Genomic DNA, 22,277 nt, shown 5'->3' on the forward strand with positions numbered 1-22,277 from the left:
AGGGCGCGGGAGCCGAGCGCGCTGCGGCCACGCTCCCCGCGCAGAGGCGAGAGGGAGGGGCCGGAGGGGGCCAGACAGCACCAGAGGCGGTGCGCGGGGCTCGCGGCGGCTCAGTCTCCTCCCGAGCCCAGCCCCGGACGGCGAGAGCGGCGGCAAGTGCGAGCCGCAGCCGGGCCTCGGAGCGAGGAGGCGGAGGGCCGGAGGAGGCGAAGGACCGGAGCGGCGGGCCGCGCTCGGGCCCCCGCAGTGTGCGCGTCTTCCTGGCGGATCCCGGTAAGTGCGGGCGGCCGAACCCAGACCAGCCGCCGGGCTCGGGGGCCGCAGAGGTCGGGGTCCCTGGATCCGGATGGCGTGCATCCGGCGGCAGACTCACAGGTGGCTTCGCGGAGGACGTGGGTGCCCCAGGCCCCGAAAGGAGTTGGCCAACTCTCTCCGCTCCCGGGTGCGGCTTCTGAGCACCCCCTGCTTCTCCCACCCAAACCGCCCTGCTTCCGGCTCGGGGTAGTGGGGGGCCTGCTGTCGGGGAGGCGCTAAGAGGGACGCTCCCCTTCCCCAGCTACCCACCAGCGATTCTGGGAGATGCCGGCCAAGCCCCTCCCCACGCTGCATCCCAGCTGCCGGCTGTCTAGTGAGGCGTTTGTCCTTTAGTTTTATTTTCCTGTGAACCCACCAGGGAAAGTTTGGGACCACACAAGGCAAAGTTGGGGCGCGGCTGGGGGTGCACTTGGCCGGCGGAGGCTGCTCGCGTGCAGCGGAGCGGTGGGTTTGCAGGTCGAGTCAGGCTCCGGCTGGAGCCGATAGCGCACCCTGGGAGTTGAGTCCTTCCGTGCTGTTTGCCCCGGCCCAGCATTGTGACAATCCCCGGAGCGCAGTGAGTCGCTTAATCGTTCACGCTAAGCATAGACATCTGCCAGCCAGCCGGGAATCTGTGCGGGGTTAGGTTTATCTCAGGAGGAACAGCACCTCAGCCTAGGTTGGTTTGGGCTCGCTCTGCAAACCTGAGTTCCAGCTAATCTCAATGTGTAACTGGCGCGTTTTAATTAGCTTGCTTTACACCTGAGACATCTCAGCGAATGCCTCTAAAATGAAATCGCTGATACAAGAAACCCACCCCCAATCAAAACCGTTTTTTAAAGAAATTAAAAAGAGGAATCTTTAGAATGTCAACTGTCATATCTAGGTATTTCACCCTTCTCTGTGGAGGCTGAGAATGAAAACTGCTTGGCTGTCTAAACTACCAGAGGGTCAGTGTCGGGGCTATTTTGGGCAGATTTTTGTGGACAGAGGTATTACTGCAACGTGCATATTATTTATGAAATACATATTTGATCTCTTGAAATAGCCTACTTGTTAGGAGTTGTTTGATTTACCAAGTTGTGTATTTTAAATATGACTAAACGTTGTTTTTTTTTTTTTTTAAAGCTTTAGCTGAAAATAATATCTAGATATTTAGGGAAGACAGTTTGTTCACATCATCAGAACATTCTTTTAAACTTAAATTTTTAAAGGGCTTCTTATCTGTATTTGATATACAGAGAGGGTTTTCATGAAAAATAAGAGCCTGAGAGTATTAAGTGTCCAGAAAAAGAGTGCTGATCCTCCAGCACTCAGCCCTTTCCAAGTGACAGATTAAATCCGAAAAGTGTGCCTGCAACTGGAATTATATAATTGGAACAAAAGAAAAGGCAATGGTTCGGTTGTCAAATATGTAGATAAATCTGAAGAAGTGATACCTTTTTGAGTACTGGGATGTTATTTGTTACATGATTTAAGGTGGGATAAACAGATTTTCATCTACATCTATAACATTTTTTTATTTAACACACACAAATATGTAGTCTATGTATTTACCCAAATGTTTGCCTTTGTACACACATTTTAATAAGTGCCTAATATGTCACATCCTCCTTTTAATGCTTCATATCTTTTAAATCATCCTCAAAGCATTCCTTGGTGGTAGGTGCTGTCATTGTCCTAATTTTTGAAATGGGGAAACTGAAGTACAGAAGAATTAAGGAATTTAACCCAAGGTCACATGGCTGGCTATAGGATAGGATTTTTTTCATATCTGCTAAATTGTTTTGTAAAAAAAAAAAAATACATGATTTTATGATTCACGTATCCTTATTTTTATTTTTATTTAAGCATAAATGTTGAAAATATTTCCTGTGAAGCCTAAGAATCCCTGATTGTGGAAGCGCCTCACAAGCACTGTTACCTGTAAAGCAAAGAAAAGTATGAAAGAACCATCTGGTTGAGTCTACAAATTTAGAACCATCACATCCACCAGAAGACCCAGGATGGATCTGCACCAAAGCGCCACCATCTCTTTCCTTGAGAAGTGGTATTCAGATAAGTCACCGTCTGGCTGCAGGAGACATTATAATGTCAGGAAAAAACTCAAGTTGATTCGAATCCTAGGCCTTTTCATGGGCCTGGTAGCCATTAGCACTGTCCCGTTTTCAATCAGTGCCTTTTCTGAGACAGAGACACAGCGCACAGGAGAGGCCAGGGGTGCAAGTGGCCCCGGGGCAGCACACGGTTACCACGAAAGAACTCTCTTAGATTTAAATGACAAGATTCGAGATTATACTCCACAGCCAGCTCTTTCTCAGGAAGGCATATCTGAGAATAGTACAGATCATGCCCAAGGAGACTACCCCAGAGACATCTTTTCCCTCGAGCAACGAAGAAAAGGCGCCATCATTCTCCATGTCATTGGGATGATCTACATGTTCATAGCCTTAGCCATCGTCTGTGATGAGTTCTTTGTTCCCTCGTTGACTGTCATCACCGAAAAACTGGGCATCTCTGATGATGTGGCTGGAGCCACCTTCATGGCTGCCGGGGGCTCAGCGCCAGAACTTTTCACGTCTCTCATAGGGGTGTTTATTGCTCACAGCAATGTTGGCATTGGCACGATCGTGGGCTCAGCGGTGTTCAATATCCTCTTTGTCATTGGCATGTGCGCCCTGTTTTCCAGAGAAATCTTAAACCTGACATGGTGGCCGCTCTTTCGGGATGTGTCCTTCTACATCATTGACTTAATCATGCTGATCATATTTTTCCTGGATAACTTTATCATGTGGTGGGAGAGCTTGCTTCTCTTGACAGCTTACTTTGGCTATGTGGTTTTCATGAAATTCAACGTCCAAGTAGAAAGATGGGTGAAGCAAATGATAAATCGCAACAAAGTCGTCAAGGTGACAGCACCAGAGGCCCAACCAAAGGTTGGTGGCAGTGGTTGTTTATTTAATGTTCTTCTTGGCCATGCTCTGAATTCTTAGTTTTTGAGATCTGCCACTTTTTTAATCAGATGGCGTTGGGGGCTGTAATGGATAGCAGGGTACTTTCTGCAGTTCTTTGATAGCCAGACTAACTATCACAGTGGGAAAAATTGGGGGTACTCTGGAGAATGTCTACTAAATTCTCAAGCTGTTTGCCTCAGAGTAAAACATTTGTAAATATAGGTTACATAAGCTTCCCAGAGAAGACTCAGCAGTTATTTGTGTCTTATTTTGTGCAAGGAGGCATAGCAATTTTGTGAGCAGTTTTATTTTCATGGGAAAGTACACGTGTGTGCTTTGCACATTGCAGGGCTTTTTCTATTTAAATGAACATATGACAGTTATCATGAACCATCTCTTTAAAGGTGCTCAGCAAAGAAAGTGTGTTTGTGTCACCAAATATGGACCTGTAAGTCAGCAGCCTAGAGCCTCACACGATTGGTCCTTCAAGTGGGTCATGGCCATGCTTCTTGATCCACACAGTGATGCTTCAGACCACTCGACCAGGCACAGATCAGGATCCATGAGAGTCAGTGGCAAGCCATGCTGCCTGCCTCTGTAGCTCGATGGCCCATTTTACACACCATGTTAAACATGACCCAAAATATTTTCTAGAGTAGGACTTGAGGGGGTTTTAAAGACAACAGTGGTCATCCTATCACATAGGTAGCAAGTAAACTGGTAAAGAACTTAGAAGAAATTGATCTGAAAAAATATAGGTTAATTTTTAAAAATAATCAGTAATGTTTACTAATGGGAAAATTAGTAAAATTTTATGTTAAGTAAGTGATGCAGTTTTGATTTCTATCCTAACATTGGAATGTCATCTCAGATTGTGATTTTAAACAGAAAACCAAAATACATATGCAGACTTTTCATTCTGGAATCTGGGGACATTCTCATGTATGCAGAAAACAAATGTTAAGTGGAGGGTGAGATGTTTTTCCAGAGTGAAGAAAAAAATGATATTAATTTAGCGTAATTCCTCTGTTTTCAAGTTTCATGACCATCTATCATTTTTGTAGCAGCCATGAAACAGAAGCAAAGTGCAGACAAAAAACTACTAGTGATATTTCTATTTATTCCATGCAAAAGAGAAATATTCTGGAATGTATTTTTTCTAACCTATCCCTCAGTGTATGGTTGGTTGTTAGAAACTGTAGTAAGAAAAAAAAAACCATGGCAAATAATATTCAGATGTGATACTAGCCTGTATCCTTAAGGGCATAAGATAGGGTCATCACTGGAGCCCCCTCCCTGGTCTAATTTTGTAGCCCAAAAATGATCCCTCAAGCTATCTTCTCAAAACCGACTGCAAGTTTAAGTGGTTTGCATTAGTAGTCTATGTGTTTATTCCAATTAGAATGCTGAACAGTTGCCAAGGGAAAGGCAGATTTTTTAGAGGCAAGGAAATGATTTGGTGCCTTATAAATATCCGGGGCACATCAAGGATAAAAAGTCTTTTTGAGAACTCAGTACTTTTCGTTTTGTTACGGCACAGTGGAACTTAATTAACTTAGACACAGAACTCGGCTAAAGGTTATATTGGCAACAAGTATGAAAAAGGAATTTGCAGAGTGGTCCAATGATGTATTGAAGATTGCAGGGGTATTTTGTATTCTGCTAAGAAGGGAGAAACTGGTTTTGTGCATTTAGTAATAACTTTTAAAATATGGTCTACAGACAGTTTTTAATAAATTGTGTCACTCATTAAATCAGCTCTTGCAGGATTTTTACCCTACTATATTAGGTGACTGTCATGTCATTTTTATGGTAATTTAAAAGTCAATAACTTAGGCTGACATTCCTTAAAGTTGTTATTTATAGCCATAATTTTTGCTATGCTTAATATTGTGCATCAAAAAATTTTGGAATTCTGGACTTACCTAATTAAAAAAGAAAGCAGATTATATTCATGACTATATCTCCTGTTTCTGATTTACCCCAAAAATATGTTCATTGTATCGTTTTCCTTTGAGCACCAAATAGTTTTAGTTGTTTCATTCAATGATTATCATTTATTTTGGCATTCAGAAACTAGATTGAACCATAAATTATCATGGGGCCAGAATTTTTTAACATTGCTATGTCTTGTTTGGTATACTAGAACACAGATATTTTTAGGTGGACCAATACATAATGATGTGTGATTTCCTTTACGAAATTTCACCTTGCCAATTTCACTTTTGAATTTTGTTGGAAAAAAGTTTTTCAGCAGCTGGTTTGTATCAGATGCCTGATTTCAGAATCTTGTGGAAATTTTGCTCTCTGAGCACTGAACAGAAGGTGTCTCAAGGAGAGACAGGTCCTTGAGCTTGGCGCTGTTGTTCTCTGATCTAAAAAGTTGATTTCTGGCTGTATACCCCACCCCCCTTTCCTACCTAAGTCAGTGCTTCTAACATCATCAGAACACTCAGAGAAAGACCCCAAGCCAAAGACATTCCTTGATGGAGTCTTCATAGAGAGGAATGTGCTGTACAAGAATTTAGGAAGCAAAATACTAAGCCTGTTGTAGGCAAGGCTACCTCATTGTTTCATATGTGCAGTTACAGAGCAGGGGAGTATGGGAAAGTGAAGGAAACATATTTAGAGATTTTGATACAAGTCATCATGGTTCTTCCTGGAAACTCATCAATTCTGCTGAGCTGTAGGCAGTGAAATATCTTTGAAACTATTTGCTTCATGAACAAGTTGAAAATCTTCATTTGGTTTCATTACTGATGATGGGGCAACTATGGAGCATGGAAAAATAGAAAATGTGAATATTTTTCTCATAGTTAAATAATAGTTTCCCATTTTATTTAACTATTCCACCTGGTGTGTGGCTTTTTAATTTGACTTTTTTTATTACATCTTTTAGTGATAATATCATCCTTTAAAAACATATCATTTAGTGTCATGACATGGTAAAGAGACCCTGGAATTTGACTCAGGGAAAAAAGGTTTTAACTCAGGTGTGTAATAAGCCTTGTAACCTCAAAGAAGTCACATAAACTCACTGAGCCTCAGTTTCCTAATTAGGAAAATGAAAATAATAATACCTGCTTCATAAAGTTGGAAAAATTGTTAAATGAAGAAATGAATATTTAGCCGCTAACATAGTCCTTGGCAAATTTGGGTTGTTCAGTAAGTGTTAGTTCCCTTTCTTTCATCTTTTGTTCTTAAGTGGAAAGTGAATCAGAATAAAGTACTTCAAATTTGAGTATTTCAAAATATTTCTTGAATATTATAGTTCATGTCAGTGAATCATCAAGTTAAGCAGGCCATTGTCTCTCTTAGGGGCATGTGATATTTGTCATATTATAATATTTATAAGCTTAATTTCATATATAGTGAATATATGCAGAGAAGTATTATAAACTCCTGAAGGAAACCTTCAAATACCTTTGCAGTCCTGAAAGTTTATTTTGTAGAATTTTACTTGCAGTAAGTAGGCCATTGACTGTGGTTTTGATATATCTATGCTAAGCAGAGATTTTTTTGTTTTCAGTGTATTTTTATTTATGAATGACTGGGACCTTCTTCTAAAAACCTCTCCATGGCTGCTTAGGAATTAATTTGAATCCTGCAGGATGTGAAGCAGTGGACTTTGAGGGCATCTGGTGTGTTTTGCTGTGTGCCTGGCTTGGCTGCTGAGGTCCGTTGATCTGCTATGGTGCTAGGCTGTCATTGGCCTAGAAAGCAGCTGTCCATGGTATTTAACTTCTTCTTAGACTTGGCACTGTAATCTGACAGCAAGTCAGCCCAGTTCAAATGAAGGGAATGGTCTAAATAAAGATGCTTAAAGCTGGATAGTTGAAGGCAGGCTACTTAGTAATGTAGGTGTGCCTTGCTTTATTCATTTTGTATGTTCCTGAAAAGTTGCTTGCCAGCAGAGTGTTTGCAGTGCAAATTGTTGTAATGGTCATGGGAAAATCGAAATTGAGACAGTGTTATAAATATTCTTCATAAAGTAAAATGTTTCTGATAAGATACTAAACCATAAATAATTATATAAATACAAATGTATAGTCCCAAGCTTTCCTAAGGCAAAGAATATATTATAAATTCAACCTATGTCCACCCTCCATACCCAGCAAATAAATTAATAAAATTAATGTACAGATTTCAAAGAAGGCAAGGTAAGCTCGTCCTTGTAACGAGCAAGTATTACTTGATAGACTTGGAAACTCTCTGTCCTCAAAAGAAAGAAAACCTAGGCGCTAAACTTCTTAACCGTCTAGAAACATGTGATTGCAGTGTTCTTTTGAGTTCCTGGCCTGGACCCAATTCAAATGTGTGGGGGTGGGAGTGAGGGTGGGGCTGCTTCCCACATAACACCAAGGAATTCTCAGACACCAGCAGGGTGGCCAAGAATTTAACTCAATTCTGACACTGTCTGCCCAGAGATAGCATCAGTTTTCCTCAGGTTAAGGGTTCATTCCTATAAGACTGCCCTCTCCACCCCCACTTCAGAAGCAAGTCACCAGTCCAGGTTGTTACCTGTGCTTCTGACTGACTGTAAGTCAGAGGTTCCAGTGACCCCTCCTCAGGGTCAATGAATTTGCTAGAGGATCTCACAAAACTAAGAGAAACATTTCATTATTAGATCACTGGTTTATTGTAAAAGGGTACGACTCAGGGACAGCCAGCTGAGGCATGGGGAAGGTAGGGAACCTTCTCCAGGCGCCACTCTCCCAGCATCTCCAGGTGTTCACCAACTCCCAAAGCTCTCTGAACTCTGGCATTGGATCAGGAAGATCCCCTGGAGGAGGGCATGGCAACTCACTTCAGTATTTTTGCCTAGAGAATCCCATGGACAGAGGTGGGCTACAGTCCATAGGGTGGCAAAGAGTCAAACACTACTGAAGCGATGTAGCACATATGCACCCATGGAGACTGCATTGCATGGGCATAGTTGATCAAATCATCGACAATTGGCAATTGATTTGCCCTCCAGCCCTTCTTGGGCTTCCCTGCTGGCTCAGCGGTCAAGTATCTGCCTGCAATGCAGGAGACCCAGGTCTAGTCCCTGGGTCAGGGGAATCCCTTGGAGAAGGGAATGGCAACCCACTCCAGTATTCTTGTCTAGTGAATTCCACGGACAAGAGGAGCCTGGTGGGCTACAGTCCATGGGGTCGCAAAGAGTCAGATACGACTAAGTGACTAACGCCTCACACCAGTAGGTGGGAAGTGCTGTCTATCTCTCCAACTCATCTGTCCTTGCTGGAAGGGAGTGGGACTGAAAATTCCAACTTTTAATCATCCAGTTGGCTCCATTAGCCACCAGCCCTAATCCTTAGGTGCTTTCTAAAAGTTGCCTTATTAACATAATGAAAGACACCTGTGTCACTCTCCACACTTAGGAAATTCCAGGGGTTTTGAGAACCATGAACTAGGAACTATGAACAAAGACCAAATATATACAAGAAATGTATTTTGGTCATCTTAATGACCATATATATATTTCTTATAAATCATAGTATCCAAGTCTGTTTGTTGATCTAGGAATACAGCATGGTGCTATTTTCCTTGTTTTGTTTCCCTCTACTTATGTTAAAGCAAACCATTCAGTTACTGCATATGATTCAGAGAGTGAAGGAGGCACTTTGAGAGACTCAGAAAGCCCAGTGGATTTTTATTCACAAAGGTCAGGTTGCACATATCTGTTCCCCTTGCTACCCTGGTTTCTCCAGCAAAAAAGGACTTGCACTTTGTGAATCCTGACAATGTTGAGAGCTAGGAGTTACCACCACTTCCCTTCCTACTTTCTTCCTTTCTCCTTTTCCCCATCTCATTCTTTTTTTTTTTTCTTTTCTTTCCTTTTTTTTTTTTTTTGGTAGAACCAGATAATTTGTATTTTAACTTTAACAAGGAGTGAGATTAAGTCACTCTGTGAGGCGACAAGAACATCTTTTTAGATAAGTCTCTAGTAACAGCATATAGCAGCATTTTGTTTAATTCAGTTTGGCAATCATTATCTTTCAGCTGGAATATTTAGTTTACTTACGTTGATTGTGATTACTATTACATTTCAATTCTTTCCTATCATGCTATTCTGTACTTTCTATTTGTTCTGATCTGTTTCCTTTCATAATTTTTTCTCCTTTTTGTGGGGGTGGATTTTTTTTCTAAGTCTGTTTTTCCCGTTAGTAGTTTGGAATTTATACATCCTATTTCTTTTCTTTTAGTGTTTACCCTAAATTTTTTAATGAATATATTTAACTCAACAGAGTATAAAGCTAGTGTCTTTACACTCCTGCTAAACATCCTAAGGGCCTTAGTTAGTGTTAGTCGCTCAGTCGTGTCTGACTCTTTGTGACCCCACGGACTTCAGTCCACCAGGCTCCTCTGTCCATGAGATTTTCCAGGCAAGGATACTGGAGTGGGTTGCCATTTCCTTCTCCAGGGGATCTTCCCAACCCAGGGATCGAACCCAGGTCTCCTGCACTGCAGGCAGATCCTTTACCGACTGAGCTACAAGGGAGGCCCTCAGTCAACTCTCCCCCATTGTAAATAATTTGAAGTCTACAATCAAAGTTGTACCTTGGTGTTTCATAACAGTTTTATTGAAGTATAACCTTCACATTTTTAATCCTACAAATTAGACATTATGCCATCAATGTTTTTAGATATATCTACATTTTTACTAGTTTTTCTTGTCCCTTCTTTTTTCATCATACTTTTCTCTATGGTTTTTTCCTGTACTGACTTACTGTCTTTTTAAGGCCCTTTGGCAAGAATCTGTTAATAGTATCTGCTAAATTTTTATTTGCTCACAGATCTGTTTTACACTTTTGTTCTTGAAGGATAGCTTTGGTGGGTAGAAAGTTATTTTCCCATTCCACTTTGAAATAGTAATAATAATTTCACTGCCTCTGACTTCCATTTTTGCCATTGAAAAGACTGCTGCTGGTGTGACCGTCTCTCCTTTGTAAGAAGTTTGTTCTTTTTGACTACTTTATAAGGTTCTTCTCTTTGTTTTTGGTGTTCAGCGTATTCTTGATGCCATGTCAGGTGTGATTTTCTCACTTATTTATCCCCATTGTGATTCATTAGACTTCCTGAATTTGAGGATTTAGTGCCTCCCACCAATTTGGCCTCTATCTCATTTAGAATTCTGATTGGATATACCTTGTATCATCTCAGCCTTCCTCCACGTCTTTCAACCATTCATCTTTTTCTGTGTTCTTCTTTCTGATCATTTTTTTATATCTGCGTTCTACTTTCTGATTTTCTCTTCAATTTTATCTAACCTGCATCTGTTTTGTTTCTAATTGTTATTATTACATTTTTCCTTTCTAGAAGGTTTTTGCTGCTCAGTTTCACCACTATCATGTTGATTTTCATTGTTTCTTCTTCCTTTATTATTTAATGCCCTCTTTGAGTTGGTGATGGACAGGGAGGCCTGTCGGACACGACTGAGCGACTGAACTGAACTGAACTTTAGTTTTCTAAACATACTAAATATATTTTAATTCATAATTGGTATTTCTAGCGTTAGTATCCTTGCAGGTCTAGTTGTGTTGTTTTATGTTTCATGTGGGGTTGTTTCTTTTTATATTTAATGATTTCTTTTAAAACTTTGAACTTCTCTTCTTTGGACTTGACCTGTGGAGCGACGCTAAAGTCTGGGTTCTAAGTGTATCCCCAGAGAGAGGACTCGTTTGCTTCTCTGTCAAGTGCCTGGGAACTCAACCAACCTGGAATCATTCTAACCTGAATGTTTAACTTTTTTTTACCTAGGTAGTGTGAATTCAGACTCCAAATCCAGGAATGAGCCCATGGTTGGAAATTCTTAAAGGAGACTGTTTTTTTCTTTCTTCAGTACCACTCAAAACCAAGACCAAAATAGGCATATTCTACTATGTCCCTTTGGTAGGCAGATTTTTTTCCCCCTCATTCACCCACTAAGAGTGTCAGCCCTTCAGGGTTTCTAGTTCATTGGGAGTGGAGGTCTCCCATTGGGAGTGGAGGGAGGAGGTCCCTACTCCCTATCAGGCCTCATGTTCGTAGCTTCTACAATCCATGTCTCTGGCCACTGGGGAATAGCAAATACTGCTTCCTCACCTAATATAGATGGGGAATTTTAAAATACATAAAATATAATATCTAACCTATGTTATATATTAATATATAATTCATTTGATACATATAATATATATACACCTATTATAATTTGAGGTGTATATACTGAAAATGATTTCTCTGAATGTTTCATCCATCATATTACCAAAATTATGTTTTAGGCTTTGGATTTGTCAAATGATAGTGCATATAGCAAGGGATGCTAATATGTATTTTAATCGTATACTTTCAGAATGTTTAATGTAATCTGACAGTGTATATAGTAAAACTCCATATCTACAAAAGATCCTACCAATGGCAAATTTTGAGTCAAATCTAAAAGGCAATTCTAACAGAAATTGTAGATTTGTAGAAGTCTAAGTTGTAGATTTGTTTTTTAAATAATATTTTTGTCAGATACTTAAAGTAATGTATTCATCATATAGGATTATAAAAACACATCAATATACAAAAAAGAAAATTTTAAATAGCCTCTAATCTCTCCATTTTACCATCCAGAAATAACTATGCACATTTTTGCATTTATTCATCCAGATTTTTCTCACACACACACACATACCCTCACACATGCACATACACACATATATACCTAAATAAGTTGAAATGATATTGGATATGTACAACTTTAAACTTATATTGACTATATACCATTTTAGTATTTTTTAACTTGGTTTATTATGAGTATTTCCTCATATCATTAAATATTTTTCAGAAACGTTCACTGGTTAGCATTATCATAAAATAGTTATTTTTATATTGTATTTCACTACTATAAAAGATACTACAGCCAACAGCCTTATACATGTATTTTTTATTTTGGAGAAGCAGAAATTCTGAGACAAAGTTTATGAGCTTTTTAAAGTTTCTGCTTGGTTGCTACATCTTTGGTAGTGTTAACTATTACCATTCTTAATGTTCACCAATTTCATAGGTAAAACAACATTTCATTGTTTTATGCATTTCTTTGATTAATCAGGAGGTTGAAAATATGTTTTTTGATAATTAAAATTTTCACTTAAGTATTGTCCAAATTCCTATGTGTCTTTTGCATCACTTGTAAAGTTTGCTGTGATGACTCAAAGATCTCTTACAAACATATGCTGAGAATCACTAACTTTAGCGGCATTTCCCCAGATTTCCACACCTAAATCAAGGCAGGAAGTTGCTGCCGTTTTTGTTTTAAAGGATGAATTATTCTGAAGAGGGAGGCCTTGTGACCCAGGAGTTAAGAAATGATGTTCCCAGGGACTGGGGTGTAGCCCTGGCCATGTGACCTCAGTGGATCCTGTACTTCCTCAGACCCTATCTCCAAATCTGGAAAATGAGAGATTTGACCCATATCACCTAAAAGATTACTTTAGCCTGTCATTTCTGTCCTCAGAGGCGCTCATCATTACAATGTGAAATACTCTAACCTTGCCAAAGTGACAATCTAACACGTTTACCTAAAACAGATGCTCACCATGCCCATAGCACCAAACTCTTTTCCTAACCCGGCTTCCTTGTAGTATTTTCACTCAAATGATTTAATTGACTTGGCTAAACAGTCATTTTTGCTTAAGCATTACTGTGGGAGGCTGTTCTCCCAGGCAGACAGGAGAACAACTTGCATGGGAGAAAACTGTTTAAAGTTCCCTGCAGGACTCCACACCTCCTCACCTGTGGGGCTCCTGGCAGTGGAAACCCTTGGTGGCAGTTGCATGTGTGTCCCTAGGTCTCTGGTCTCTCCGGATCTCCCCGAAGTCGAAAGAGAGAGATCTGAAAACTGGACATGTGCTGAAAGATACTACATCCTTACCACATCCATATTCTGAAACAGATACCATCTCCATCTGAAAACATAAATGACTGCCTAAGGTCCAAATTTAGAGGTGTTAAACTGCGTTTAACACGACTGAGCATGCACACCTGTCTGACTCCTAAATGCATGCTGGTTCTCTTAGAGTTTCCCTCTGGGCACTTGGGAATGAAGACAAAGCAAATCTCCAAATTAGATGTACATTTCATATTTGTGTGTGTGCGTGTGTGTGTGCGTGCACACACACTAAGTCACTTCAGTCATGTCCGACTCTTTGTGACCCCAGGTACTGTAGCCCACCGGGCTCCTCTGTCCATGGAATTCTCCAGGCAAGAATACTGAAGTGGGTTGCCATTCCCTTCTCCAGGGGATCTTCCTGACCCATGGATTGAACCCGGGTCTCCTGCATTGCAGGCAGGTTCTTTACCATCTGAGCCACCAAGGAAGCTGCTCTGTTAGTGACTTTTACCACAAATATTTTTTACCACAACCCCCACTAAGAAACATATTTTACATCTTGACTCAGTATATACACACACCCATGCACATACACGTACATATGTATATGTTTACATATACATATAAAAATAAAACCTAAGTGGGAGGCAGTTTTATATATATATTATATTTTCTATTCTACTACAAATACTAGTTTCAACCCAAAAATAGTTGCATGACTCACCAATGGGTTGTGACGTAAGTTTTTAAAAATACCATGTTAAGAAATTCCTATTTCCTCCTTTTTCTTAGTGGAGCTGCCCTGTAAGGGCATCTCTCTGATCAGGGGGGCAAATAGGGACAGAAATCCAGACATCACTCTACTGGACAAGCTACCTGCTGTGGTGTGGGACTGTGGCTGCCCAGAGGAAAGGGTACCTTTTCTTAATTCCACAAAGGTAGCCCTTTATGCTGGAAGTGTCTTTACTCCTCACCCGCTCTGGCTCTGACACTGACTGATTGCAGGGTAACGAAGGTGCAGATCAAAGCTTGATGTGCTTGCTCCCTGAGCCTCAGCTCATCCTTGGTTCCCGATGAGCTTGTCATCAGGTGGAAAAGAAATGTGGATGAAACAGGCATGAAATCAGAGAGAAGCAGAACTTGACGAGATGGCCGAAGCTGCATTTCAATTAGGTTGGTTACCGTTTTATGAAGGATTGGATTTGTAAACCAAATGATGCAGGCACAGTTCGTGTCCTGGTAAAAGCTGATGGGTTTGGGAAAGTTCTGGGCACCAGACTATATTAATGCCATGTTTACAGCTTTAAAGGATGCACTCAGAATCTTGCATTGACAGGAAGCAAGCCTGGAGAGATGGTGTCCCCTTCATCCCCAAACACTGGCTGTCTAACCTTGGTCCAGGTGCTTTGCCCCAAGCATCTCCTATGAAAATGAAGGGGCTGCCTTAGATCCACGGTCCCCATGAGCTCTGATACTCTGAGCATCTTCGTTAATGGGAAAGAAACAAGTATACGTCCGTAATTATGGACTGACCTACCAAAGAGGTGGTCAGGTCATGAAGCCCTGAACTTATCACCTTCAGGGTCCTTTTCCAAATAAGAAGGCCAATTAAAGGAGATTAACCCTTTGAAGGGGTAATGCGGGTTTCTTTACCCGTCCATAGGATGTTCTTAGAAAGGATCGAAAGTTGCTGGTGCTATGTAAATAACTTTCTCTTTTACTACTTGAAGGACTTTGAGCTAGGTAGGCTGGTTGCAAGTAGAAATACAGGTTTCCCCTTCAGCAGCCTGATTCCTCCCACTTAAACTGTCATCTGTTGACCTAACCACTCGTAGGCTGAGTCAGTTTCATTTTTCCCTGACACCTGATAGCAATGAAAAAGATGTTGAACCACTTTTGTTATTACAGGTGTGTGGTGGGCGCTGAGCATTGGTGCATGTGTTCCAGGAATCTGAGACTTTGTTTCCTGAAAGGGAGGATGACAGTTAAGGGTTAACACAATAGAATTATTATTTAAGACTGGGAGTGTGACCCTCCTTGCTGTGTGATCTTGAGCAAGTTACTGAACCTGTCTGGGCTTATGTTTGTTTATCTATAAGAAAAATAGTAGGCTTTCCCTCAGAGGGAAGCTATGAATTTTGATGCAATTGCACAGGAAAAGTGATTAACAGAATACGGTCCCACCCAGCCACGTGTATTCTCCTCCTGGTCTCTTTTCCTCTGAGTCCCTCCCGTTTGCTGTTAGCCTGTTCTCCCTGAGTCCTGTCATTTTGGGACCTTGCCTCAGCCCCTAGGCCCTCTTCTCTCTGCCTCACAAGCAGCCAGATGAAGGAGCAATTCTCCAACTAATCCCTAACTAATAGTCAAATCCTCAGTGTTCGGACTTGAACCTGCTTTCCCTCTGTTCTTGCAGAGGATTAAGAGAGGAGCAGTTTCCCTGTTATGAAACTGAACCTCACTCAACCACGAAATTCTCTCGAGCCTTCCTGCCACTGCCCTGTAAATGTATTCACTCTTTTCTTATAGACATCATCAGTATTTAATCTCAGCTCGTCACATCTCCATCCAATCATGGCTGGGCCTTATGTTTGCCAGCATCTGAGTTTTCTGCCTTGGATCAAATTACTCTTCTTGACTATGGAACTAACCAATCCCATATGCAATATTTGGTGTTTCATTTGGTACCAAGGGTAGAAAGGAAAAGGGTACTGAATACCCATTGGAAAGTTACTAATGGTGGTGGTGAGTGTTCATGATTTAAAAAAAAGTCTGAGCTTAAATCAATCATAAAATTTAGTGGCTTATATAGGAGAAGGCAATGGCAATCCACTGCAGTACTCTTGCCTGGAAAATCCCGTGGATAGAGGAGCCTGGTAGGCTGCAGTCCATGGGGTTGCTAAGAGTCAGACACAACTGAGCGACTTCACTTTCCCTTTTTACTTTCATGCATTGGAGAAGGAAATGGCAACCCACTCCAGTGTTCTTGCTTGGAGAATCCCAGGGACGGGGGAGCCTGGTGGGCTGCCGTCTATGGGGTCGCACAGAGTCGGACACAACTGAAGCGACTTAGCAGCAGCAGCAACAGTGGCTTATGTATTAAAGTCAAGGAAAAAACAACAAATATCCAGCTTAAACAATTCAGTGGGCATTCTTTAGTCCCCTCAGGTTGGAAGTATAGGTGTCAGGGCAGGTAAGGGACCTCAATTCTGAAAGCTATATCATTCCAGCTATGGCCTCGAAATAGTCCTCCTTACTTTGTAGCATTGTATAACGTTTCTCTGTTGACTTTTTTAATAAATTTTTTGAGATATAATTCACTTATCATAGAATTAACCGTGTGTGCAGTTCACTGGTTTTTTTGTATATTCACAGAGTTGCAAAATCATCACCACTCATTTTAGAACTTGTTCATCACCACCAAAAAGGAACCCTGTATCTATCTATCATTCCTCATCCCTCTTTCCATCTCCATCCCTGGCAGCCACCAGGCTTCTTTCTGTTGCTATAGATTTGCCTATTGTAGACATTTCATATCAGTGAGAGTCTTATAGCATATGGCCTTTTGTGTCTAGCTTCTTTCACTTAGCAAAACGTTTTCGAAATTCATCCATGGTGTTGCCTTTTTGTGGCCAAATGTTCCCTTGTATAGATATACTGATTTTGTTTATCCATTCATCAGCTGACATTTGGCTTACTTCCCCTTTTTTTGCCATTATAAGTAATGCTGCTGTGAATATTTGCTTACAAGTTTTTCTGTGGATATATGGTTTCAATTCTCCTTGGTATACATTTTAGGGGTAGAATTGGTAGGTCATGTGCTCACTGTATGTTTAACATTTTAAGGAACTGCCAGACTGTTTTCTTAAGTGGCTGTACCATTTTGCATTCCTACCAGCAGTGTATGATGGTCCCAAATTCCCTCCATCTTTGCCAACATTTGCTATTATATGTCTTGTTGGTTATACCAACCCACTCCAGTACTCTTGCCTGGAAAATCCCATGGATGGAGGAGCCTGGTAGGCTGCAGTCCATGGGGTCGCACAGAGTCGGACACGACTGAAGCGACTTAGCAGCAGCAGCAGTGGATGTGGGGGCATCCCAGGTAGTGCTAGTGGTAAAGAATCCACCTGCCAATGCAAGAGACACAAGAAAGACAGGTTCGATCCCTTGGTCAGAAAGATCCCCTGGAGGAGGAAATGGCTACTCACTCCAGTACTCTTGCCTGGAAAATCCCATGGATAGAGGAGCCTGGCAGGCTACAGTCCATGGGGTCACAAAGAGTCAGACACAGCTTAGCGACTAAACAACAACAACAAAGTGGGTGTGGAGTGGTATCTCATTGTGATTTTGATTTGCATTTTCTTGAAGGACGATGATGTTAAACATCTTTTTATGAACTTCTTGGCTACTTGTATATCTTCTTTGGGGAAATGTCTGTTCACATCCTTTGCTTACTTAAAAATTGGGTTATTTGCTCAACTTCTGAGTCTGAGTTCTTTATATATTCTGGATGGAAGTCCCTTACCATATATGTGATCGTAAATTTCTTCTGTTCTGTAAAATAAGGAGTATGTTGCATGGATGGGGCAGCTTCTAGACTGGGACCAGTTCTCTGCTGTTGCATATTGTTCTCCCGGCATCAATTTAGTGCTTTGGAACCTTGGATCAACCCTAAAGCTGCCTGTTCCCTTAAGTTAGTCTTGGGAAAAGCTTGATCCCCTTGAGGCTAAGGACTGGAGGAGGATTTAGGGGTCATTTGAGGTTCAGGACTTGTTGATTATAGAGAACCTGGGAACATGAATCTACTTGAACGCTGGACCCAGGATGTTTGCTGTCTAGTTGCTACATCACCCTTTTAAAGGTACTGCTGATCCTTCTCTGTATTGTCTACGAGTGTTTCTTGTTATCAAATCCCTTTCCCAACATATTATCCAGGAGCCTTGTCAGGAAAGCAGTTGAATCACAGTCCTTCATTCTCAGATGTGAACTTTGCTTACATGATGTTGTTTGAACCTTGGCACTTAGCTTTATAGATCTTGGTTAGGGGACAATCCTGCCCATCTACCTGCTCTGTCCCAAAGCCTATAACTTTTCCCACTCCAGGTCCTGGGAGCATTTGCATCCATTTTGAACAAAGCTTTATAAGTATATGGAGCTGCATACAGTAAATAATAATAATACTAGTAATGATCTACTTCGTCATTGCCTAGCATGAATTGTAATTGCACAAACCTAATTAATGAGCACACTCCGAGGGTAAACAGAACTTGGCCATGCAATCCTGCTGTGCACAAAAATGCCCAATTGATTCAAAGCTCCAGTGGTTTTCAGGGGGTCCAGGAAACATCCCCTCTCTTGCTGCTAGCTTGCTTCAGCTGCACAGTGACTGCTGGCATGGTGGATGGAGTTTGGGGGCTGTGAACAAGAGGCTGATTTATTTAAATAGGTTCAGATGTGACAGGCTGCTCATTTGATGCTTACTTTGAAGGGCCATCACAAATCTGCTGTTTTCTGCTGCCTTTTATTTCAAGTACAATTAAGTAGATAGCCACAAATAGCTCTGACCTTGAAAGTCTAAGTGAAGGTGAGAAGTGAGAACAGGCTTAGGAAACATATGTTTTGGCATCTTAATGCTCTGCAAGTCACAGACACTTAAGAAAAATAAATAGAACAGGATAAGATAGTGTTGTGCTTTAGGAAGAAGAATTGAAATGCCCTGGGAAGTAGCACCACATGCTTTGCTGGTGGATAATAAAAAACTGTGCTAAAAATTAATCCAGCTCTATCTCATTTCACTGTGTGGCTCTGGGAGACCAGCCCCAAGTGAGTGGTATTGCCAGTGATGCTCAGCCCATGATCACCTTGGATCTGAATCTCTGCCAAGTGCCTCTCCTGAGCGCTGCCTGCTTCCTCTCAGCAGCCCCAATACATGCTTTAGGTTATTTGTTTTTAGTAAAATTGCTCAGAGTCTCATATGACCATTTCAGTTCAGGTTCTTGCAAATGTGAATCACAGAATGGACCCATAGTTGAATAGCTTGTTTTGGATATGATCAACATGCAGCTTCTCATTAAAATTTTTAAGGTCCTCAGAGTTGGGTTATAGAGGTTTAAAGAGGTTTTTTTTAAGCTACCTGAAAAAAAAATATTAAGTATTTTGTGTTCTGTGAACACCTCTTTTCTCTCTTTAACCTTAACCTGACCCAGCAGTTAAAAAATGTTTGTCTGAGTATCTTTCTGACTCATTGGATGGTCATTGTTAAATTTTAGTTTTTATACACCTCTTTTTAAATATGTTTATGTTCCTACAACCTCATTAAATGCTCTGACATTTCATGAGTTATATGTGTTTATCTGTCCCCAATTTTCTACATCAAAAAATGAGAGCAGATGGCTTTTCTGTTGTCTCATAGGATAGTGTGATAATTAATGAGGGGATATCTGAGCTCACGTTCGAATGAAACCACAGACATGAAGAGACAGTGGCAAGTGCTGAGTGAGAATATTAAAAAATAGGATTAGAGGGATTTCAAGCACATATTTAGTGTAGGGTTCAAATAAATTGTCTTTAGAGAAGGAATTGCTTGAATGTGAACATCCTGAAAAAATGTTCATGAGGTCAGCTTGAGAGACCAATAAAGCACTTTCTGACAATCTACATTTTTATATAATTGCAGTCCCATAAACTTCCACTTATCTGGAAGTTCAGTATCTAGATGTCCATAACAGAGCCAAGATCCAAAGTCAAAAGGACTTTTGAGCAACCAAATACCAATTTTGAGCAACTCAAATACTTTTGAGATACCCGAAGATTGATGTTCTAATTTTAGACACTTAATCATAAAACAGCTTCTTGATACTCTTTATAAGAGTCTGTTTATTTTATCATATACAAACTTCAAATAAATTAAGTTGCCTGATTTTTCCAGCCATAAAGAATTTAGAAGCAGCAGACGTGAACTGTTTGGGGCAGGGGCTGGACAGAGTTCTGAGTTGGGTTAGACTCCTGTGTGCACAGTGATAGTCAAGTCTGTGCTATGCTAAGTCGCTTCAGTCGTGTCCAACTCTTTGCGACCCCACGGACTGTAGCCCGCCAGGTTCCTCTGTCCATCAGATTCTCCAGGCAAGAATACTGGACTGGGTTGCCATTTCTTCCTCCAAGGGATCTTCCCAACCCAGGGATTGAACCCGCATCTGTTACATCGACCTGCATTGACAGGAAGATTTTTTACCCCTACCACCACCAGGGAAACCAGATAGCCAAGTCTGCTACTGGCCTATTCAGTGTTTCTAAGCAGGTTAAAAAAGGCTCCCTGCTCTGAGCAGACCTATTAGAAAAGCACACACACCCCTCAAGTGTACAGCTCTATAGGTGCAGGACTTGATGAGCAGAAGACAAGTTTGTGCAAAGAGAAAGGTGCCATCTCCTCTGTGTAGGCAGATACAGTGCCTCCCAGGACTTATGGCCTCTCTTACTCCTCAGCCATGTGGCTCCAGGCAGTACACATATAAAAGGCATATGTTGCCTCATGGGACTTCCCAGGTGGTGCAAAGGTGAAGAATCCGCCTGACAATGCAGAAGATACAAGAGATGCAAGTTCCATCCCTGAGTCAGAAAGATCCCCTGGAGAAGGAAATGGCAACCCACTCCAGTATTCTTGCCTGGAGAATTCCATGGACAGAGGAGCTTGGTGGGGCTACAGCCCACAGGGTCACAAAGAGTCAGACATGACTGAGCAGGCACACACACACACATACATACATATGCTGCTCTGTAGATCACATCAGTATGACATTCATTGGCAATAAGAATCAGAAGAACTACAAAACCATACAGAAATATATCCATTGGGAGTAACTGCAAATCCAAAACAGAGTGCTTCACCTTTTCATGACAGCTATGGATGTGAAAGTGTTATAATGAGGATAATACCTGCAGAAACAATGAGAGAGTCTGAGTCGTGTTCAGTGAGCCTTGTGCTAGAGCCTTTAAAGCTTTCATGACAGGTTGTAGGGTAGGAGAGGGATGTCCTACATATTTATGTAACTGGTGGCATGACTCAGGTTGATGATGATGGCAGCCTGGCCAGTGTGGTCACAACAGAGGCACTGAAAAGTCATCATATTCTGGATCTCTCTTGAGGGTAGAGCTAACAGCATTTGCTGATGGATTAGATGCAGGGTATGTTAAAAAGAGAAAGAGAGAAATCAAAGGTCATACCAAAAGTTTTGGCCTAAGTAACTGGATGAATGGAACTGCCATTTATTGAGATGGAAAGACTTCAAAGGAGCAGGTTTCAAGTGGAAGATAGGAGTTAAATTTTGGATTTAAGTCTGTGGTTTAAATGGTTAAGTTAAACACTAAATGGTATGTTGAGTAGGCAGTTAGAGATAAGTCGGAAATTCAGATTAGAAGTGCACGTTCGGAAATCATAAGGCTCTAGAAAGTGTGTAAAGCCATGGGACTGAAGAAAATCACCTGGGAGTGAATGTAGATAAGGAGAAGAGGTTGAAGACTTGAGTCTTGGTGTTTGCAGCATTGAAATGGAAGAAAAAGGAGTAGGAGCCAGCAAAGGAGCCTGAGAAGTGGCAGCCAGGGAGGAAAGAAGAAAACCTGGAGAATGGGGACGCCAGGTGAAGAATGCATTTCAAAGAAAAGGAAGTGATTACATCAATTGGTGACCCAGTAGGGTGAAGACAGAGAACTGAACATCAGATTTAGTCTTGAGGAGGTCACTGGTTATTTGACAAGACCAGTTTTGGTGGAGTGAGTTGGGCGAAAACCAGGGTAAAGTGGGTTCAAGGAATGGGCAAGTAGGAATTAGAGATACCTGTAAAGGGGAACAAATAAATGGGTGCAAGCCAGGAGAAAATTTCGGTTTAAGAATTGTCTTAAGTGGAAGAAAGAACAGCACATTTGTGTGGTTGTAGCAATGACATAACCGGAGAATGCGATGGCACCCCACTCCAGTCCTCTTGCCTGGAAAATCCCATGGACAGAGGAGCCTGGTGGGCTGCAGTCCATGGGGTCGCTAGGAGTCAGACATGACTGAGCAACTTCCCTTTCACTTTTCACTTTCATGCATTGGAGAAGGAAATGGCAACCCACTCCAGTGTTCTTGCCTGTAGAATCCCAGGGATGGGGGAGCCTGGGGGGCTGCCGTCTAT

At 41.4% G+C, this 22,277-nt stretch overlaps 1 protein-coding gene across 4 annotated transcripts in view; it reads left to right on the forward strand.

The window, feature by feature from the left end:
* The first annotated feature begins 13 nt into the window (after positions 1 to 13).
* Positions 14 to 22,277, forward strand: part of SLC24A2 (solute carrier family 24 member 2) — a 288,084-nt gene continuing 265,820 nt past the window's right edge. For 2 of the 4 annotated variants that reach the window (XM_025281470.3, XM_025281469.3), the window contains exons 1-2: positions 16 to 273; positions 2,146 to 3,230. In XM_025281470.3, the coding sequence (XP_025137255.3) occupies positions 2,301 to 3,230 (930 nt within the window). In that variant the 5' untranslated portion in view covers positions 16 to 273; positions 2,146 to 2,300. Of the gene's footprint in view, positions 274 to 318; positions 872 to 2,145; positions 3,231 to 22,277 lie in introns of those variants that run through there. The other 2 variants (XM_025281467.3, XM_025281468.3) reach the window with 2 other exon arrangements.

This window comes from Bubalus bubalis, chromosome 3, assembly GCF_019923935.1.
Source record: "Bubalus bubalis isolate 160015118507 breed Murrah chromosome 3, NDDB_SH_1, whole genome shotgun sequence".
Classification (NCBI taxonomy): Eukaryota; Metazoa; Chordata; class Mammalia; order Artiodactyla; family Bovidae; genus Bubalus; species Bubalus bubalis.